Raw genomic sequence first — 21,925 nt, 5'->3', positions numbered from 1 at the left:
CTTACCTTCTGCCACAGAGACTCGCGGGATGCCAGGGAGGAGCAGGCGGCCACGAACCAGCAGTTCCCCACCTGGCCCTGGTGTAAGTCATGGGAGCTGATCCCATCCACGAAGAGACGGGGATCGTTGCAGATTTCCTGCAGGAAAGGAGAAAAACATGGGGGAAATGAGGAAATGGGGTAATATGGAGCAAGGCTGCCTGGCAGAGGACCTCGTGCTCTCCGCAGGACATGGGCGCAGCACCAGACCCCCCTCCCCGGGGTGGTTGTTCTGCTCCAGCATCAGCACATTTCTGCTATAATTATCCAGAAAATTGTACTTTTTCACATCATTGCAGCCCTAGTGACCCATCTCCTCCTGTAAGGCCGCTTGTTGTTCCTGCAAACCCTTCAGCGGCCGATGTCCCAGCTTCTTCCCCTCTCACTTTGCTCCGGGGACTTTCTGGTGGAAGGCACCAGGAGCTGAGAGCATCACCCACAGCCACGGTCTCAAACACTGGGGCTTGGGGATCCACCCAAAAATGAACCCCAGCAGGACTAGGGAAGAGCCAAGCATTTAGAGGAAGAATTACAATGCCCGACCCAAGCAGTTCACCCAAAAAAAGCTCAACACAGAGGGTGGGCTCAGCCATGGGCCCCAGCCAGCACTGCACACCTTAAAAAATAACTCTATTTTTTAAGATAAAATCTCTGAAAAATAACTCTGGACACAAACTGGGCAGGATCACGCCCAAGGGCTGATTCCCTCCAGGCTGCAGAGTTGCAGGAGGTTGTGATAAGCACTAGAGGGAGGCAATAGCCAAGAGGCACTTGTGTTTTATTTTTCAGCATCCCTGAATGCAGAGAGAGGTGGGAGAGGAGTGCTGGTGTTTAATATCAGGATTAAGAGGAGTTATCCTGCATTATACCACCGAGGAAGCAGCAGGGGATGCCTCTGCCCTGCCTGATGGTGGTGGGGGTGTCTGGGATCAGCTCTCAGTGGTCCTCAGGGGGCAGAGGCACCACGGCTGAGGACCACGGCTGCTCTCCCCACCCTTGGGTGAATCCGTGGTGTACAAAAAGGGGGTTGTTTGGTGTTGTGCAGGTGGGGAGAACACGAAATCGGGGGAAAAGAGGCTGCTTGGCAGACGTGAGAAGGGAGTAGAGGGTGTTGGATGCTCTCCCCCAGGGGCAGAGCTGACAGCTAGCGGCGATTTCCCCATCGCCAGGCAAGAGATGGCAAATGAAAAGACTCATCCACGGGTCAGCCTCCCTGAAAAACCTCCTGAGGTTTCCCAAATCCCTCAAACCGGAGCTTCCCAGCATTAATTCACCTGGGTTTTTCGGTCCCCAGAGAAGCTGCTGAGGTCCCACTCACAACACATGGCCCTGGTCGTGCCCATGTAGCCCGTGACTCATGGGGACCAGCAGGAACTGGGTCAAAAAAAAACAAAACACAAAAAACAGGGCAGGCATTGAACTTTGCTTCCCTTTTCCTGCTGATGGAGTGGAAAGAGATAAAGGGCTTGTCCTACAGATAGGTGGAATTACAGGGCCTGGCGTTTGTGTGTGCAGAGGGAGGAGAGGGGCAGGGATGCTGTGGCCACAGAAGGTCACCACCTCGCTTTCATCCCCTTCCTTCCTCACAGGAGGCAGAAACCAGGTGAAGAATAACATTTACACAGGCAGGAGCTTCTCCCAAAAGCAAACATGGTGTCAAGTCACCCTCCCAGCATGGGGACCCTGAAAAAAAACAGGGCAGCACACCCCCACGCGCACCCTGGGGACTGAAATCCATTAGGGGGGAGAAAAAAATCCAGATCATTGCACTTATCTTGCATTTGGTGGTGTAATGTTGCCTCCCACCAAAAAGCATGTGTTTTTTTCCTCTGCTCTCCCTTTTAGCGCTATTTCCCCCAAAAAAGGCGTTTTCTTTCTGGCTGCAATTAAACCAGAAAATGTAATTCCTGTCTCCAGCTAGCCCAACCCCACAAAAAGGGCGGCAGTGAGCAAATTGCCCTCTAATTGGTTTTATAATTGGCGACTGTCTTATCATAAATGCTTCCTGCTGCAGATTTCTGAGCTTTAGGCTCACTGGGGGTCTGGAGCATGTCAAGCCAGCTGCAGGGAGGGGAAAAAAAAAAAAAAAAACTGGGAGGAGGGGATGACAACCACGTGAGATGCAACATCTGCTGCGTGCCAGGATGGGTTTCTACTAACGAGATTTTGCAAGGAGCAGCCTAATTGCATTGCAGGGCCGGGGTGAGGGAGGCTGGCTGTGTCGGGAACAATGCTTTCACTCAGACCTGCAAAATCAGCAGGATAATCTATTAGTGTGGCTGTGCTTTCCTCTCCCGGGTGATGGGGAACCAAAGGGACCTTGTGCCACGAGTGTCGCTCCCGCAGCCATCCCGGCACAGCAGGCAGCTGACACCGAGGTCCTTTTGGTTCCCTTTGGGTACCCGTCCTGGGATGTGATTTTTCAAGAGGGCAGTGACCGAGTTTAACAAGACTGGCACCAGGAAAGGGAATGGGGTGAGTTTAGAGCCCCACGAGTCTGTGTTTTCGTAGGGATTATCATTTTCTCTATGGTTCAGCTTCAGGCGCACCGCAGGGTAGGCTTGGCTGGCAATATTTACACCCCATAAAATTGTTCTGGGGCAGTTTTTACCGCTTCAGTCAGATGTCCCTAATCCCCTGGGAGTGTCCCAACCTGTACGTATTTGTTATCAGCCCCCACCCCACACGAAGGGAGCACCTGCAGCAAACAGGGATGTGCTTGCCAAGGGAGGCACCAGAACACCATGCGCCCCGCCAGCCCCACGACTCTGCCCGTGCACCTCTGCTCCGAGCCTTATGTTCTGGCAACAAAAAAGGTTTCAAACGGGAGCTAAAGGTCAGTTTGCAGGCTTAACAGCCTGGTGGGGCTCCCCAGTGTTTGTTTTTTTCTCAGAATCCAAAGTACAAAGGCAGCAAGGAGATCTCTGTTGAAGCAGGGAGATGCAGAGCGATGCGATGAGCTGTGAGCGTGCCGCCCCTCCCGGGAGCAGATAGAGATGGAGAAGGAGCTTGGTGATGGGAAGGAGACTGAAACAAGTGCAGCATCCTCTGATCCCATCCCTGCCAAGATCCCTCTGGGTCCCTGTTGGTTTCAAGTCCCAGAGCATTTTTTGTCCATGGAGGACATGCTGGTAGGAGGGAGGAAGCAATTCAAGCAAGCTTTGCTGTGAGAAAACCCAAGATTTGGGGAAAAATGATCCAAAAAGGCCCACTCGTTCCAAAGCTGTTGTGAAATCCTGGGATGAGCTAGTGTGGCCATGAGCTCAGCGGCACCGTTTCTGCCTCCGAGGGACATAATTCTTGTTGGGCACATGTTGTCTGCCCAACCCTGTCCTGCCTGAATCCCAGCTGTAGGCTCTCACTGAAAGCCAATCCTCTAAAACACTATTTAGAGATCTAAATCACGTAGTTTTTTTTTTTTTTTATTTTAATCATCTTAAGAGCCAAGAGATGGAAAAAGAGCGAACCCAAAGCAGCAAAGGAAAATTAGCTCCACCGTGGCTATCTCAGATCAAAACCTCTTAGTTATATTTCAGCAGGAACACCTCCCACACCGTCCCGGGGCTAGGAACTGCCCCATGGTTTGTGGCTGCGTCATTTTTACAAGACCTTGATCCAAGAGCAGGGCTTGATCCCACCACAGTTCAAATGAATCACTAACCGGGGCGATGACGACGGAGGAGGTTATCGCGAGTTGAAGCTATTTAAAGAAGTGATTTCTAGCCCACACCTATTCTGGTTATTCATCCTCTGGGTGTAGCTTTGCAAACACAGAAACCTGCCCCGTGTGAAAGCCATCCTCCAGAAGCACAGACTGTGTTTAACGACCCGAGTGACTCAGCAGAGACCTTCCTGCGAGGCCACAGCCAGGTCATGAAACCAGCAGAGTTCACAGGGCTGCCAAACCCCAGCAAACCTCATCTCCCCTCAGCGACACCAGGGTTTTCCTCCCAAGCTGCTCGGTATTCCCAGCGCAGACAACCCAAAGCATTTCCAGGTGAGACTTTGAAGCCACCAGCAGCTCCAAGACCTTGGCCAAGCCCTCCTGGTGATGGGTGAGCCTCCACCCAGCCTCACGCTGGGGTTTACACGGGCTGAACACGCCTGTGGTTTGACTTTTAGCTGGTTTCTCCCATCGTGAAGCACTCTGTTGACATTTTCCACCAGTAATTCTGGTTGTTTACATTTTCTACCAGTAATTCTGGTGTAACTCCGTCGGTGGTGTTTGCACCAAGGCACAGCAGGGCTATAAGCATCCGTGATAACTCTGTTAAGATTTGTGCATGCTTTTCCTTCTGGAAGAGGAACGTGGAGGAACGCACCACCAAATGGGGGCTCCTTGCCAAAAAAACAGAAATATGGAAGATGTGAGATGCCTTGTTTGGCAGAAATAAGGCACCAAGCCCCAAAACTGCACGTGGCAGCGCACCAGGTGGGGAAGGATGGGCACTTGGGATGGGCAGCTCCATCCCAAGCAGTCCAGCCCCACTTTGACAGTGTTTCACACAGGTCTAAAGGATTTCCTTGAGCTTGGTACCTTTCCCTGGGACAAAACATCCACCCAACCAAGCTTCCCTGCACCGGACATTTCACTGTTTTAATCCTTTCAGGGCTCTGGGGCAGCGTTTGCAGAGTCTCTGCGATAAATAATGTGTACCAGAGGAGAAACGGTGCCGTGCCACTTTCTGCCAAATTGTGCCGTGGTTTTATTTTAAAAAGGGATGACTTGGAGACCTCAATCCTCTGCACAAATCATTCAGACGGTGTCAGTCCTTTGGCAGCAAGGGAAGGACAAGCCCTTGCCCTGGGGTGTTGACAGAGACAGATGCTTTAATTCATCCCTGGTCAACCCCTTGATGCTCCTGGATCCAAGAGTCCCGGGTACACTGAGCAAGGCAAGAAGGAGAGATGATGGAGAGAGGGTTTGTACCTGCTTCTTTACGGGTTTATGTATCCCTCTGCACCGACCACAGATGCTTTACAGGGTTTCCATGAATTAAAACAGGACAGAAATGCAGAAGCACGATTTTCTCAGCACACACAAGACCCAGGGGGTGGCTGCTGAAGCCAACCCACCTCTCACACTCGCAGGTTCAAACCCAGAGGTTGGGGCTGGTCTTTCCAGCCAGCGACCCTGAGCTGCAGTGCGTTTTCCTCTCCTGGAAGTGCTTTAAATAAATCTGGCTAGTGCCCAGAGGAAGCGGCTCTGCTTTAGCTCAGTGGGAAGTTAATTTGAGGAAGTCCCGTGACCTCTTGCCGGGCAGAAATTCGGCCAGCACATCGTCTGCAGGTCCCCCTGGCTCCTTCTCTGCTCCAGCTGCGGGGTTTCATCCTCCCACCCATGCTTCCTTGTATTTGTTTCTCTCTTTAATCGCTTGCAGCAGCAGCTGATGTCAGTTTTGCCGCACCCAGGGTTTGATTTTCCTTCTGCGCTATTCAGCACCAAGCCGCTTTGCAAGGGCTTCAGTGGAAGGGTCAGCAGGACCTGGAGATGGAGCCCCCTGAAGCCCCAACCCCTCCGAGGATGCTCAGAGGAGCAGCAGCAGCTCGTGGAGAGGCTGTGAGCAAGGAATTACCCTCGAGGAGGACAGCAACGGGGCAAGGGTTGCCGTCAGAGCACAGCATCGGTGCCGAGTGGCTTTGCTCCCCCCTTAGCATCTGCCTGGCTTGGGAAACGCACGATCGAGATGAACTCTGGCATCCAGCTCTGAAGCTGCCTTATCAGCCGCCTGCAAGGCACCGAGGGCTGGTAATTTGAGGAGTTTCATGCATGGATGGAAGCTGGGAGGAGGACGGAGGGGAGATGAATTGGCATTAGCACCGAAGCTACCGCCTGGAAGGGCTCGTGATGCTGGCGGAGGCAGGCTGGGTGGGAACTGTCATGCTCCTCCACACCCTGGTGCTCCAGGACGGTGTTTAGCTACAAAATCTCCCCCGAAAAGGTCCCTGTCCTCTTGCAAGGAGAGCCACCTGCCTTTTGCTGCCCCAAATCCCCAGAAACCAGGCTGGATGAGGCCTCGAGAGCTCAGCAAACAAGCTCCCCTTCTCCCACGGCTCACCAGCACCTCTGAGCTTGCACCGAGATAAAAAGCTTGGGATTACCCAGGGCACAGCCAGCTCCGTACCTGCTCCACAGACCGAGCGTGCCTTTTGCGCTCCCCAGAGCCAAATCCGCGAGGATTTGCACCATTTCCTCGCAGGGAGCCCAGAGAGGATGCCCAGGGCTCCTTTCTGTGCCACCCTCAGCTACCGTCCTCTTCTCCATCACAGCTGTGATAACGTCTAGCTTCTGCAGACATGCAATTGCATTAAAATGCAGGCGATGAATCTAATCTACTGATTTTACCATCGGTTTTGCATTTATGACCGCGTCCTTCTGAGGCCGAGGAAGGAGCAGACTCGCTGGCTGCTTTCTTATCGAGCCGGGCAGCTTAGCAGGGGGGCAAAGAGGGGGAGAGCGTTTGTGCAGAGCCCGGCACCACGGGAGGATGTGGTGAGATCTGCTGGAATGGGTCCAGGGTCAGCATCGAGTTCGGAGAGAACTGAGAGCTCTTCATCATAAATAACAGCAGAAATGATCTCAGCCTGCCTCGGCGGAGTCAGTGAACGGCGCTGACTTAAAGCTTAAAAAAAAAATAAAAAATAAACGAGGGAAGTGCAGAGAGCGCATTAAAAGGTGCCCAAACCTTTTGCTGGCGTGGAGCAACCAGACTGGCAAGCAGCTCCTGGCTTTACAACCCGCAGCAGATAAATGAACAGGAGAGCAGCTCATAAATCCCTAAAGCTGGGAAAGGCAAAGATCTGGAAGGACTCCGGCTCCCGTGATGGGCTGCAGACAGACAGACTCCCAGCGAGAGGAGACGGTGCCTTCACCCGTCTGGTGGCAGTGAGCAACCCCAGCCTCCTTCGGGCAGGACCAAAACTGAATGAGGCAGACCATAAAGCAGCAGAAAGCTGAGCAGAGACGTCCTTTGAGCACCAGTACCTGGGGATAGTATTTTTGGATGGAGAGGGGCTGAGAGGGAAACAGGGGGCTAAAAGGTTCGTGCTCTGAGCATTGCCCTTTAGTGGCCTCCATGCACCCCAAGCCACTGCTTCGGGTGAGCTCTTGGAGAGAAGCACTGCAAGAATTTAACCCCTGACTTCCCCCTTACCAGCACCTTCGTGCTTTTGCCAGCTTCCCAGCCTGTGCTGTGCACCGGGGGAAAGACCTTTTAATGCAGAAACTTGCGGCTGCTCCTGCTTTTAGTGAATTCGTTCATTGTCTCCTTTCCCATTTCAGGAAAAGCCCGCAGGGATGGGTTGTGTAACCCTCACCCAGCAGCAGAAAGGAGCTAAGTACTTGATAACGCAGGGAAGAAGGGGATCTGAGTGATGCTCTTCCCCCCTGCAGCATCCCCTCCTCATCCAAACGCAGGAGCACTGAATTCAGGAGACAATGGCTAAAACTATACCCCAAATCAGGCAAGATATACGCCAGGCTGACACTGCAGTAGCTACTGAAAAAAAAATGGTTATTTCCTACTTTACAAAACAAGATTTCTCTTGTCTGGCTGGAAGCAAAACATAATAGAAAGGACTGTGAATGGTAGCATCTCTCCCCGGTGCCAAAGCAGGAGTGAAAATGCCATGGCCCTGCTGCTGCCCGAGCTCCAGCTGCACGTCACCCTTCCCAAAACACCTGAATCCCCCCAAACTAACCTGACTCTCATCTTTTCTCCTCCAAATTTGCCTGCACTCAGACAATATTGCCATTTAGAAAGAGCCTGTGCCAGTGCCTGAGCACCCTCATGGTAAAGAAACTTCTCCTGATGTCCAAGCTGAACCTCCCCTGGTGCAGCTCTGTGCCATTCCCACATATCCCGATGGCTGTGCCCAGGGAGCAGAGGCTGGTGCTTTCCTTAGCTTCCAAAAACCTGGGTTATCTCACTTGGTTCACAGACAAACTGCTGCTCCTGTGCTGCACTGCAGCATCTGTGTCTCAAACGGGGAGTGAAGAACTCAGAGCCTGAGGATCAGGCACCACGTGCCCGAATTACAGACATCTCCCTCGCCTCCAGCGCAGCGGGAGGAGGAGCTGTAAGCACTGGGCTCTGTGCTCAGCCCAAACCCCTAAAAAAAAAAAAGTTAGATTTCTATCACAACAGCCAAGTTTTCTGCCAAAAATTTTTTAAAAAAAAGGAACAAAAGGAACCCCTGATGCTGTCCCAGCCAGCTCCAACATCAGCTTTGGCTCAGCGACGAGCAGCCAGTCCCATTTTCACATGGCTGCACAAAATCAGAGCTCTTTGGGATCCCCTTCCCGGTACACCTTCCCTTTCCCCCCCACATTTGAACAATTAGCTTTCTGGCTCATTTCTGTGCTGGAAGATGTCTGAAGCCAAAGCCCAATTCGAGGCTCGCCCAGCTGTGCACAGAGCTGGTGTCCTGAGCAGGGCTGGAGGCCAGGGGGAGCAGGGAGGGAGGGAGGGAGGATGCTCCGCTGGGGAAAAGAAGGCTGAGCCCCTTTCAGGAAACTCTGCGAGGCCAGATGTGGGAGGAAATTGAAGCAAATCTCAGCCTGATTGGGACGGGCTATTCACCAGCTGCTCCAGCAAAACCTTTTTTTTTGCTTTTTTTTGGCCAAAGCGGCCCCAGGCTTTGGGAGGAGACGGAGGAGCAGAAAGGATCTGGGTGCTGGGAAGGGAGGCACATGCACACACGATGGGCTGTTGAGATCCCTCCGAGTGTCGTGTAAACACACAGGGATGAGATCCTGCCTCTGCCAAAGCTAATTCCCAGTGAGTTCAGCAGTTCCTTTTCACGCAGGGGTGAAAACCGTGGCTCCTGCGTGTCGCTGCTCTGCACAGATTGTAAGTGCCACCCTTTCTGCGAAAGCAAACAGTTGTTTTTAACAGCTGACGCTTTTTGTTCCCACTCTCCACCCACTCTGCTTTCGCAGCAAAGCCCGGGGCATGGTGAACTCTGGCGTTTTGTCGTACAGCTGTAGCTGAAACTCTCCAAAACAAACCACGGCCACGGTCCTGGGAGATAACGGAGGTGCACACACGGCATCCCCTGCCTGCAGGCAGCGTCCCAGAGACTGGTGGACGTCATTTCTGGGTCAGGAAGTTCCCAAAGCACTCTGCTTGTTTTCTAAATAAGAATTAAAAAAGGATTGCACAAGGAAGGATTTGCTGGTTGCAATAGAAAGAGGAAGGACTTTTTGGTGCCTAATAACCATTCACCGCAATCACTGCACAAGCAGGGCAGTTGATTTGACCTTCATGGACATTTTGGACCCTACTAAATGCTGAATTGAATTGGAGGAACCCATGAGTTTCCCTGTGAAGGCTCTACCCCGTCTCTCCCAACCTTTTCTTCATGCTGAGCAGGCAGCAAGACCCGTTGCAGTGGGTGTCAGGTTGTTTCAGAGCAAAGTGGGATTTTTTGCCGTGCCGTTTGTGCAGTTTCTTACACCTTCTCCCAGCTGCCCTGCAAAGCGACAAGATCGATATCAAGATCCCTGACACCCAGACTCATTGAGTTTGCCTTCGTGCAGAAGATGCTGACCCTTTTTGCTGGGCTGTCTCCTTTCCAAAGCAGTATGAATTCAGGCAGAATTGGGGCCAGTAATGAGGAATGTCACTTTGCATTGCTTGGCACAAAGCAGTTCTTCTCCCCACAAAATTCAGTCACTTTTCCCAACATGGACAACTGCAAGGAAAAAACTGGAGAAGTGCTTTAGAGAAAGAGGCTTCTGGAAACTTCAGCAGTAGCCAGAGCAGATGTGAGCCCAAATTCTTCATTTTTTAATGCCAACTTTGTGGTCAGGGCAGCTAGTCTGTTCGGATCCTGCCAGACAACGACATCAAGGAGACATTGAGGTTTCTCAGCGTGGGCTTCAAACTTTTTTTTTTGGTGAAATTCCCTTCATCTGGTGCACAGGCAGTGAAGGAGGCACCGCTGCCTCCTACCTTGCTGGCTGAGCTCATGTATCCCTCAGCAAGGGTGCTACGAGCCTGGCCACCAAGAGCCGCAAGTGAGCCAAAAGCCAGAAAACCAAGGAAGAAAATTGGGCCACCCATTCAGAAAAGGTCCCCATTCTCCCTGAAAAGAAGCACCAGCAAGTCTCTGCATGATAAATCCTGAATACCCACAGACATCCGTGGCTCCAGCAACAAGCTCTGAGACACAGATGCTTGGCAGAAGATGAGCAAATGTGCTTTGGCCACCTACACCAGCACCCAGCCCTCTGTCATCAGACGTGGGGTGAGTGTCAGATGTTTCCCTACCATTTAGTCCCAAAGAAAGTTGTTTAGGAAGACTCGGGCATCACCCATCTGCTATCTCTTCTTATGTACAAGACGATTTTGTGATTCATTTCGAGTCACCATCCCTGGAGTCAAGACACGTGTAGATGTAGAACTTAGTTGAGTGGCTCAGTGGTGGACTTTAGGACTAGGTTAAAGGCTGGATGAGATGATTTTAGAGATCTTTTCCAACCTAAATGCTTCTGTGATTTTATATTGTCTCCAGCCATGAGACCAAATCATGGTGACCTGTCTTCAGAAGGCAGCAGAAGGGTAGAGCAGAGGGAACTGAGATCTTCTACGAGGAGCCTTCCTGGGGGCTCAGCCCTGCCTGCCACACAGAAGGAGCCAGCTCCTCCCGCCACACAAAGCCTTTTTGTCCCCCCTCCATGTGACTGCCCTCACTCACACAGACACGGCACTGTCTCGTGGAAGGCCAGCTGATATTTCGGCCTGCTGTGTGGGCGAGGAGGTCATCGGCTCCTCAGGCAGCCCGTGCCAGGGCTCCGGCACCCGCCCAGCCCAGCAGTGCTTCCTGAGGGGCAGAGGGCACCTCCTGGGCTCCAGGCTGGGCCTGGGGCCTCTGGGCCTGGCCCTGGGCACCCCTGAGCAGAGCCTGGCCTTTCAGATATTTATACACACTGATAACATCCCCCCTTTGAGCCTTCTTGTCTCAAGGCCGTAGGCCTTGCTCAAGTCCTTCGTCATCCTTGTAGCCCTTTGCTGGTCTCCTCCCAGCAACGAGGACACATGGAGGACCTTTTGCAGAGGGCACACAGATGGATGTGGGCTCTGTGTGAGCAGCAGTGGCATGGTTCTGCTCAGGAGAGAAGGGATGGATTTGACTTTGCCCCTACAGCTGTCGCTGTGGGTCCAGGCCTGCGCATCCCTTTCCCCTCCAGCATTTTGGCACTGCCAGATGAAGAGTTAAGGGGAAGGAGTTGAGCAGTGCCCAGCACCATCGAAAGCTCTGTGGGTGCTGGCAGCTGCTGAGCAACTCACCAGGAGGTCATGGCTGCAGTAAGGACCCAGCATCACTACACTCAGCCCCCAAAAACAACATCCCAAAGACCCCTAAAACACCTCTCTAACCCATCAATATTTTCTTTCCCATTTCTTGGATGAGGAAGAACATTCAAAGACATGTCTTTGCCAGAGCCAACAGCCTTCACAGCATCATCCAGCGGTCAGGCTGCAAACCATTTTTTATCCATGGGGAAACTGAGTCACAGAGAAGCCAAGGGGCTCCTGTGCTCCTGGGGCTCACTGGGGGCAGAGCAGCCTGGTGTTATGGGACAAGGGGACAGGCACACTTACTTTTGGCCGCTTCCACTGGATGCCCTGGATCCTCGACTTGTAGAAGAGAGAGTCATCGTTGGCGGGGAAGAGCGGGTCCTCGAAGAGCTGATTCCTCCGCAGGCACTCCTTCTTCAGGGAGGCGTAGCGCTGGTTCTCGTACGGCTTCACCGAGGAAAACATCCTTCCCCACCGGCCCTGGGAGGACAGCAGAGCGTGAGTGAGATCTGTAGGGTCTGGCCAGGGATATCCACTTCTCCTGGACCAAAAAGTTATGGCCGGAGACCCAAAAGTGATGGCTAAGCCCAAGTGCACCTTACTGGATATGGGACTCCCACTTCCCCCAGAGTTGGCCAAACACCACCAAAACACCACCACCACCACCACCAAAGGAGATGACAACCTGCCTTTTAGTGAATTAAGAACCTATTTGGGAAAAATGCATCCTGTGGGGCTAATGTCCCCAGCGAGCTGGATATAAGCATGTTTTATGGTGGCTGAGCCCCTACCCTGGGCTTCGCCAACACAGGTCACATTCTCAGCCCAATGTCAATGTTAATATTAAATATTTAGAATCTTGATTGTCCCCTTCAAAGACTGCAGGAAAAAACCCTCTGTTGCCATGAAGCGATGGTCGTGTATCTGCTCGGAAAGCAGCAATGAGTGCAGAGCCAGTGCTCAAAGAATCACCTTCTGCCCCCGCCATGCAGCCCCAAATTGCACACACGCACACAGTTCATGGCTCCATCAGAGACGCCAGCTTCTCAGTAGACTTGATCGGGTCTGTTTTTAATTAAAAACAGCCTCTTGGCAGCGCACCATGTGTTTTTGGATTAATTATTCTGTCTTGACAAGCGTCTAGCTTCCAGGGCAGAGAGATGAATTTAGCAATCCGGGAGACAGCAGGAAACCATTGCCCAAACGCCTCTGAGAGAGAGCAGCTCCTCTCCATCATCACCCCAACATCTCTGTGGCTTGGTCATTGGGTACCAACCCCTTTGCTCCTGTTTTCATCCCTCCGCCCCACAGGTCGAATCAGCTTGGCCCCACAGCAGGTCCAAGGGTAGAAGGACCTCTCTGTTGCTCCCCTCTATTAAATCACAGACCTTTCAAAGCTACTTCCCTATCGGTACCCCGTATTTATCCATGAATGAGCCGTCTTTCTCCTCAAAATGGGATGCCCTGTTGAAACTGTGAAAATAGTGATCCTAAATGAATGCTCTTGCTGATCAGAGAAATCCTCTGAGAGCATCCCTCACCCACCCAGCCTCCTCTTGCCTGGGCCAGACAAAACCACTTCACTTCTGCAAAGCCAAAGAGCAAAGCATAGGTTTTAATTATTTATCAGCCTGATTAGCACCACAAGTGCTCATCACCCAGGGCCTAAGTGAACCCAAAATATCCCCCTTAGTGGTGGTTCCCTGCTGCTGAGTGGTTGCTAAAGCATCTTGTGGTGCTTTCCCTCCCACATTTCCCACCCAGCCAACTGCCCACCTACCCCGATGCAGACATAATGTGCATTTAGTGACGATCCTACAGGACTATGGATTTGGGATTTTGTAGTTTATAACATCTTATTTTACGTGCCAAAGACAGGGAGAGGAGTCCCAGCTCTGCCTTTGGTGCAGCGCGTGACTAGGTATTTGGAGACCAAGGCTAGGACTCGGCTGCATGGGGTTGGTTAAAAAAAGCATTAATTCACACAAAAGCCTTTGAAGGCAGCCCGGCAAAGCAGTGGGGTGCTGTGGTTAAAGGGTTCCTAGTGACGCTGATGGGAGTTTCTCCTTGCTTTCAGGACAGGCTCCCAGGTGCTACAAAGAGCCCCAGATGCATCACCTGCCCTTAGAAAAGCCTTAAAATAAATGGCCTGGTATCAAGAGCTCAATAGTACACCAGATTTACCCTTTCAGGAGAGCAGACAGCCTCACTGAGCAGGGAATGCGCTCAGAAGACAAAACCTACACCCAGGCTGCCAAGAGGGCCAGGACACGAGCTAGCCTCCAGATCTCCAGCAGAAGAAGGGGATGAGATGGGAGAAAACATGACCTCCCTGGGGACAACCCAACAATGAATGAGCTCCTTTCAAGTGACAACCAGGCAGGACTTTGGCAGTGACAGCACTCAGCGCTGCAGAAAGCCACAGGCCAAGCAGTTCCCCAGGAGGGGACGGTTGGCAGCCACCTCCTGCGCGAAAACTTCGGGCTGGGAGAGAAGGATGCTGCCCATGGAAAGGGCATTTCCATGAGAAGCTGTGCAGAAAGAGCTTTTGAGATTTAGAAAGGGAGCCTGGAGGGAAGTCTGGTGGCTTTTGGAGAGCCAGGATCGTGTTAAACCAGGAGCTGTGGGTTTGATGCAGGTGATGCTGGACGCCGCTCCGCAGCCTGTCCCGTGGCCAAGGGCTGGCATTTGGCTGCTCCTCTGTAAAATTGCTCTGCAACCGCAGCTTGGAGCCGTGTTTTTCAAGGACCCTTGCAGTGCTGACTTCCGTGAGAAGCCCTGGGAGATGTCCATCCCCATGTCCTAGCCCTCTTGGCCAAGGATCCCCAGCTTTCCTGCCATCCAAATTCACTCGGGAGAAGGGGGCTGGCTCCTTGCCCTGCTGTCCCGCCTTGGGGTGACTGCCCCCCTTGGCTGACAGAGTGGAAACAGATTTGAGTTGCTAAGGAAAAGCCAAGCTAAATGGTAAAAGGATACTGCTCAGGGTCGTTTAAAAACCCTGCAAAATAATCAAAAGCAAGGGGGGAGGCAGGGAGAAGGATGTTCTCGGGGCAGTGTTAAAATTCATTACTGTCTTTAATTTGCAGCATTTCATGCTTACCAGACTGAACCTCAGATCTGCGACATTAACATGCTCAAGGGCTGCCTAATTACTTCTTGCCTTCTTGCACGAAGCGGGAATGCTCCAGGAGCAGGGGAACCGGGCATTTTCATGCATGAATTAGAAAAACTACAAGCGCGCGCATTTGTGTGTTTGGGTAGGGAGCGAAATCCGTGCTCCTGACCCTCTTTGCAGAGCTGAAATTTTGGAAACTGGTCTGAGCCCGACCTCGGATCAGTCACGAAGCAGTTAAGCAGGAAACTGTGATTCGAGGAAGGAGCCAAAGGCATGACTCAGGGCTGCTGTGGGCTCCCCCTTCCACCCCCAGCATCGTCCAGGCGTAGAGCTCCCGGCCAGCTGGTAGCGATCACTGCAAGGGGGATAAGTAATGACAGTGCCAGAGCTGGCCAGGACCAAATACTGCCTGAAAGTCTCTTCCTTTCTCTCTCTGAAAACAATTTCTCTCCTTCCCTTCCAGCCCGGAGCCTCCGTGCCACGAGCAGCTGGCACGGGCTCGCCACATCCACGTTATCGCAAGGCTGCGCCCCAGGCAGGAGCAAAGGGCTCCTTGCTTGCAGATCCCACAGCTTTTATTTGTCTGCCTCCGAGTCAGACTAAACAGTTTACTCTCAGAGGACGGGATCTGCATCCTCGCTGAGCAGGAGATATTTCTGATATCATGTTGCAAAGGTGTGGGATCAGTCAAGGGGAAGACGAGGCGGGGACCTCGTCTTTGGTTGCCCGAATCCCAACCAGGTGAAGTTACGGGCAGCCAGGCTCTGGCTAAAATGTTTATTTAAATCATTATTTTGCCTCCTGGGGTGTTTCTATTGATGTGAAACATTGGGATGGGACAGCGCTGGGGTTGCTCACCCTCCTGCCAACACAAAAATCCATCCCTGCAGAGGAAATGCTGCCGACGCAAGGACAGCTTCATGCACACATATCCTATAACCCACAAAAGAAGCAATCAAACCACGGATCCCTTTCTATACTAAAGGTGAGATAAGCACTCCACAACTCCTAGCCAAGGCTTCTACAACCAAAAAAGCCTCTAGCTTCAAGCTACAAAGTCTCAGTCCCACTTAAGGGTCATAGGGACCGGCAGCAGAGCCAGCAGCAGGTCCGAGCCGCGATCCCAAACCCCTTTCCCATTCCTACGGGGCTGTCTGCCGTCGCTCTGCTGGACTCCAAGCAGCGTGGCCCAGAGCCAGCGGGACCGCAGAGCATCCTGCCCGCACCCGCCGTGCCCGCAGGGACCGGGAGGCGAAGCCACACCGGCAAAAATCAGAAAACATCAAGGCATCATCTCCCCGCAAATTGACGGCGGTAAACCAGGGAGGCTAATTCCCATGGGAAGCCGAAGGTTCTTCAGCTCCAGATGTTCCTCAGCAGCTGGGCATCTTTTTTTTTCAGTAGGTGTTTTAGCTAAAATGCACATTACTGGGAATTTACAGCTGTTAACTCGTTGAAACAAAGCTGGTGAAGAACGGAAAGTTGGACGTCCCTTTTCTGTCCTTTATCTAGGTAAAAAAGTTTCTCCGTTCTCATCTAATAGCTAAAAGCCCCCCCCAGGCTAAAGCTAAAGCAACCTTTTATACTCTTAATGACATTTTATCCAGCTCTGGCTTTTGTCAGCAGCACAGCTGGGGTCTGGATCCGCACCCCTGAGCACAGCACCTTTTGGTTGTGTTAGGTTTAGTTGTATGTGCCCACACAGGGACAAGCTACCCCCAAAAAAATGGGTGTAGGCAGAGTGGATTTAGTCTTTCCAAAAATTCCTGATGGGATTCAGACTGTCCTTTTGGAGTGAATAAGCTTTTTACAAGCACCTAACTACGGCAAGTGCCCCCTGATGAAACCTCGTGGTGGGAGCGGGGCAGGGACCCGGAGAACCCACCGATGGCTTTGCACGGAGCTGCAGCTTCCAGGTCTGGTTTTAATGGGAAAACCCGGGGTTAACGGGTCAGGGCAGCCACCAAAAACACGTGTTTTTCCACCCTGGTGCCAGCAGGTCATTAGGGTGCACAGCAGTGCAGGGTTGCCCTCTCTTCCTGCAGCACTTTGCAAGCAGTGACTCACCTGGAAAGGAATGAGGAAAGGCAGTCCTGCTGTGAGTGATCCCAGCTCCTGGCTGTCACACCCTGCCTGGTTCCTACAAATAACCACCCGGGGATGCCCCGACCCGTTAACCCGTTAACCCGTTGCTGGAGCTCCTCTCTCAGCCCCAGCTTGCTGAGCTGCCACGGTCGAGCTCTGCCTGGCCAGAGATGCTTTTGTGGCCCCGGCCAGCCCAACCCTTCTGCTCATTGCAGACTTTAAGGGCAGATGGGATCAGGACGTGCCCAGGCTGCCAGTTTTGTCTGAGGGATGGAGAAAGGAGCAGGAGAAATTCACTGCTCGGGGTGCAGCTCATCCCGACCCACTCATGGGCTGGGGAGGATGGAGGAGCTCAATTTTGGGTACCCCACCAGGGCCACATGTCCCCAGGAGCCCCACCACTGCTGGCTTTATATCAGGGTTGTGTCCCGTGCCACAGCAGGGTTAAAAACCCTCGGAGAGTGGCTAAGGCCAGCACTGAAAGATGAATTCGTGAGCTTTGCCAGTGCCCAGCCCGTGGAGATAGCGATCACCTCGCTAAGCCCCGGCACCGAGCTGTGACCCTGGTTAATGATTACAGGGAGCAGCGCGAGGAAGGGAAAGGCCACGTCTGAGCTCACCTGGCACTTCCCAACAAATCCCTGCCAGGGAACTCCTCCAGGGCCACGTGGAGCATCCTCAGCCCAGGAAGACACGATGGACATCACCCCACGAGCACGGTGCTGCCCACACGCTGCCCACCCCATCAGGTTACAGGTGCATCCCCTTTCCGCATCCCTTTTGATCACCATTCGTTCAAAAATAAGTCAACCCAGGGATGTTGCCTGTGCAGGGCCGGACTGAATGCGTATTTCTATTATTTATTCAGGGCTTCTAATTGCACGTCTGGAGCAGGCTCTTGGAAATCTGCTCACACCGGCTCCCCTGGATGCCGTGCACCGCTACAATACGCTCAGGCCGATTTTCTTGCCAGCTGGACAAAACCGTGGCCCAAGGGCAGACCTGTGCCCCCCGTCACATCCCCGCAGAGGGAAGGGCAGAGGAGTCACGGGGCATTGCCTGAGGCAGCGCAGCCAGCCTCGTGCTCGGGCGTTCGGGGCCGCAGCGAGGCTTCTTGAAGAGGTTTCGGGAAATTCATTCAGAAAACCCGTCATTAAGCACAGATAAAATGCGGCACGTCTCCACGCAAATGCTCAGCCTTCAATTGCTTCTGCAGCCACTGGGATAATTAAAGCAATTGAACTCCAAGCGATGCAGAGACGCGTGCCCGAGAAGCAGGAGAGATAACGGGACTGCAGCTGCTCCGACAGAGCTGGAGGGAGGCAGGCGGGTGCTACGGGATCAGCCCCGGCACAGAAGCACCAAGGCACTCTGCCTTCCTCCCCCTTGGTGCCCCTCTTTTTGTTTTTCCCCTTCCATAGGGTCTTAATCCCCTCGGAAGCCCCTTCCTGAGCCCCATCCTACAAATCCCCAAACCCCAGAGCCCAGCTGGGCGCTGCCTGACTGCAGAAGGGCATTCCCCTTGACCTCCCCAAAATGCAGGACATCTCCATCCACCAAGAGGACGTAACCTTTTGTAGGGTCTCCTGCCCAAATGCAGCACTCATCCTCGGTCGTTTTGGCTTCCCAGCAGAAGCCACGACCACAAAAGGGGAGCCCAAGCCCCTGCCCCTCAAGCTGCAATTCCGACCTCCTGCGTGGAGGTGAAATCCCAAATCCTCGCCCCTCTAAGAGCATCCACACCCATGAATATCCCCCATGGACATTCAGCAGCATCACCGGGAGGGACCCTACATAGACTGGATAGAAAGGAGCCACCCATCCAGCTCAAAAGGCTCCTTCTGGAGGAGGAGTTCTCCTCTCCTGAAGCCCCCCCAGCTCTGCAGATGCTGGGATGGGGACCAAGCCCCTGCCTCCTCCCCCAGAGCCAGCAGGGAAATGCCACGGGAGCACTGATGGGCTGATCCTGTTGGCAAATCCAGGGGAAATGCCACTTTTAGGGGCACTGCGGCACCAAATGTGGGACATCAGGCACAGGGGTCTGTGGGGACACGGCGCTTGGCTCCCCTGACCGTGAGCCACCAGCAGAGCACCGATATCCATCCGGGCGGATTAAAACCTTGCTCTCCCAACCAACAAACCTTCCCAAAGTCCCTTTATGCTGCTGGAAGTCCTTGAAATCCTTGGAAGAGCTTCGCTGCCCAGCAAGAAACCCGCTGTTGGCTGCAGGCGCAATAACTCCTCCCGCACAAGGAGCTCCGACGCAAGAGCTGGCACCTGGCGGCTTGCACAAAGGAGGGTTGGCGGCTTCACCTTTTATCCGTGCGAGCTTTCCCTTGGTTTTTACCCCAAGGAACCACCCCGGAGCGATCCTTGCAGTGTTTAAGCAAGCTCAGGTGGCAGGACCGGCTCTGCAGGGCTTCAGGAGCTGCCAGCCTGCCAAGACGCGGTGGGAAGCTCTCGCTTTACCAAGGTGTGGCTTGCAAAAAATAAATAATGAATATATTTTTTAAACAAAACAACCAAACAGGCGCGCTTCCTTCTTCTCTATGTGAGCAGGGGAAAAGGGAGCAGCTCGGACAGCCCAGAAGGACTGACACCAAGGGCAAACTGAGGGGCAAAGAGCTTTTTTTCCGTGCCGGAGAGTATTTAAAGGTGAAATGTGTCAAAGCACTGCTGAACTGGGCCATACCCCGTCGAGCACATGAAAGCTGCCAACGGGATGCACAAACAGGTCCAGCCCCCTCGGAAGGGCTGGATGAGGCTCAGAGGGGCCAGATCCCTGCCCTACAAGCCCCAAAACCCAGGGCTTCCAGCAAGGATCTGCATCTGCCACGTCACCGGCACAGCCCCAGAGAACAAAGCTCTGCAATCGCGCTGCTGAGCACGGAAAATAAAGGTTTTATTTTACCTAGAAAAGGCAAAAAGCTCGATGGCACCATTTCCACGGGCCCCTCAAGGAGCTACCTCCACGCTGAGGCACCAAAGCGGGGTCTCTCCCACCCCACAAACCCATTTAGCACAAGCAACCCGTGGATGGAAAGGCTCCAGGGTGCCGGGGGGAGACCCGAGAGCAGGGGAAGGGTTAACGTTGGGGCCAGGCAGCCACCCCGCTGGTGCACAGCAGAGCAGCCCCGATGAAGGCGATGGGTTTGTGTCCGTTTTATGGCCGAGCTCGGCCCTTTCTCCCTGGGTAATCAGCTGGAAGCGAGCAGAGCCGGAGCAACGCGCCCGGCCCCATCCGTGCTGCTGCCCCCGGGGACGCAGGAGGGACGGGAGGTGGAGGGGCGTCACCTGGCCCCACACATGAAGCAGGTCACTGAAAACCTGGAGGAGAAGGGCCTGATCCCAGAGCCCCAGGATCCCAAATCCCTGAGTGTTTGGTGGTGTCACGCAGCTGCGGGTCCCTGTGGTGCCAGCCCTGCTCCAGCAGGGCCACCCCGAGCAGGGGGCCCAGCCCCATGGCCCCAGCCCTCAGGTGCATCCTTCTCATACGAGCCTGCTTGGACTAAGCCAGAAAAGGGATTTTGGCACCTCTGGACCAGCCAGAAGCGCCTGGTGATGAGTTCACAAGCATGAGCAGCTTTAGAGGATGCTCCCATTCTTAGCATCACCGTCCTCGAGCACAAACACTGTCTAAATCTGCTCTTGGGATCAGGTCCAAAGCCTTCTTAAAGCATCGATGCTTTGTTATTAATCTGTGCAGCAAGCAGGCAAGGGAGAGCAGGATTTATTTTTTCCTTTTTTCCTTTTTTTTTTTCCTTTTTATTGTTTTGAGGCATAATCGAGGAGGTTCCCCTGACCAGTTCTGGTTCCCTGATTTCGCTCTCCACCCCGTCCCCAATGGGGAGCCACCACCAAGCCTCTGGAGAAGTCTCCCAGTCTCAGCTGCCCTGGGATGAATTCACCCCCATTTTTCTCAGTTCCAACCCCGTCCTCCGGCTCAGATAGCTCCCCGTGTTCACCCCTTGGATGTCCTTAGCAGCAATCCCATCCCCTCTCCGCCCTTGCTGGGCTTTTACAGCCTCCACACAACATCTCAGCCAGCCTCGCAGCCCTGCTCCAGGCTGAGATAACCCCAACCCCAGCGCCTGGTCCCACCATGTTCTCCCACCAAGCAATCCAAAATCCCCGTTTCTGCTGTCTCCACGTAATCCATCCCCCAAATATTTGCCCCGTGCCACCTCCCCAAACATTACGTGGGGCCAGATGGAGGAGACCTGTAGCGTTTCCTCTCCCTAAAATCCTCCAGTCCCTGCTGGGGAGGGACCAGCAATGGATGAGGGAAGGGGAAAGCCTCGATCCGCAGCGATGCTGCCACCAGGCTGAGCCCAGGAGGAGGAATCAGCACCCGGGGCAAGAGGTGGGAGGGGATGGAGGGGAAAAACTGCAGCCTGGTCCTTGAGGGAGAAAAGGATCGTGCCTCCTGCTAATGGGATACGGGAAATCCAAGCTCTAATCCCTGCTCGGGAAGGCGGGGAACATCAGCTCCCTTCTTCCCAGCAGCCTGGGCTGCCCGAGCTCTCTCGCCCTAACTTTCCACGCGACTTCCTAAAAGCCTTTGGGTTTGTCCCAAAAAAACGGAACAAAGCACAATACCGAAACCTCCAATTATTTTTTTTTTTCTCCCAGCGCAGAAATCCTGCTCTCCAGCCAGCGGCGAGGCCTCGCTGCTCAAACTTTGTGCCGGCAGCAGGCAGCGAGGGGAGCAGCTGCGGGGTTTCGCCCGCCCCCTCCCCAACTTTCGGGCACCCCAAAACTTGCCGCAAGCCCCCCCAAAATCTCAGCCTCCCCCAGCGCTTTGTCGACACCGCTCGCTACCCACACGGACAGCGGGATGCTCCTCTCAAAGAGGGGCTGCGTGGCTTAATTACCCCCAAAATAATCCTTCCCTCACCCCCCCAGCACCGCGCCACCCTCCCCGCGCCCTTCCCAAAGCCACAGGTGCCCGGAGCATCCCCCGAGGGGGCAGCAGCTCCTCGGGGCTGGGCTCCGAGCTGCGGCCCTGAGGTGGGGGTGACAGCTCGGGGGGGAAAAGGAGAAGCCCCCCCAGGTTGTCCCGGGGTTTATTTTTACCTGCTCGGTGCCCGGTGCCCGGTGCACGATCGCGCTCCGCCGCCCGCTGCGCTCCGCGTCCCCAAGCGCCGCCCCGACGGGGCGGGCAGCGGCCGCGCCTGCGCTGGGGCCCCGGGATCGGGCAGCGGGGAACTGGGAAAAGAGCCTTTTTTTTACTGGGATGGACTGGTCCCGAGCTGGGCTTGCCGGCTGGTAGCTGGGGGTTTGGGGAATGGGGTGAGGGTGAAGCCGGGGATGGGAAGGGGGAGCGGGGATGGGCGCTGGGGGCGCGCACAGGGTGCGGGTCCCGAGGGGTTGGGTGACCT

The 21,925-nt window shown here is 53.9% G+C and overlaps 1 protein-coding gene across 1 annotated transcript in view; it reads right to left on the bottom strand.

Moving 5' to 3' along the window:
* CAPN5 (calpain 5) overlaps window positions 1-21,738 on the bottom strand; it is a 41,694-nt gene extending 19,956 nt beyond the window's left edge. Inside the window, exons 1-3 of the mRNA XM_068696294.1 lie at window positions 21,621-21,738; window positions 11,648-11,824; window positions 6-137 (exon numbers count right to left, since the gene is read on the bottom strand). Of these exons, the coding sequence (XP_068552395.1) occupies window positions 6-137; window positions 11,648-11,809 (294 nt within the window). The 5' untranslated portion in view covers window positions 11,810-11,824; window positions 21,621-21,738. The remainder of the gene's footprint in view (window positions 1-5; window positions 138-11,647; window positions 11,825-21,620) is intronic.
* Between the last annotated feature and the right edge of the window lie 187 nt (window positions 21,739-21,925).

Source organism: Anas acuta, chromosome 1, assembly GCF_963932015.1.
Source record: "Anas acuta chromosome 1, bAnaAcu1.1, whole genome shotgun sequence".
In the NCBI taxonomy this organism is placed as follows: domain Eukaryota; kingdom Metazoa; phylum Chordata; class Aves; order Anseriformes; family Anatidae; genus Anas; species Anas acuta.
This window is presented reverse-complemented; position numbering and strand designations above follow the sequence as displayed.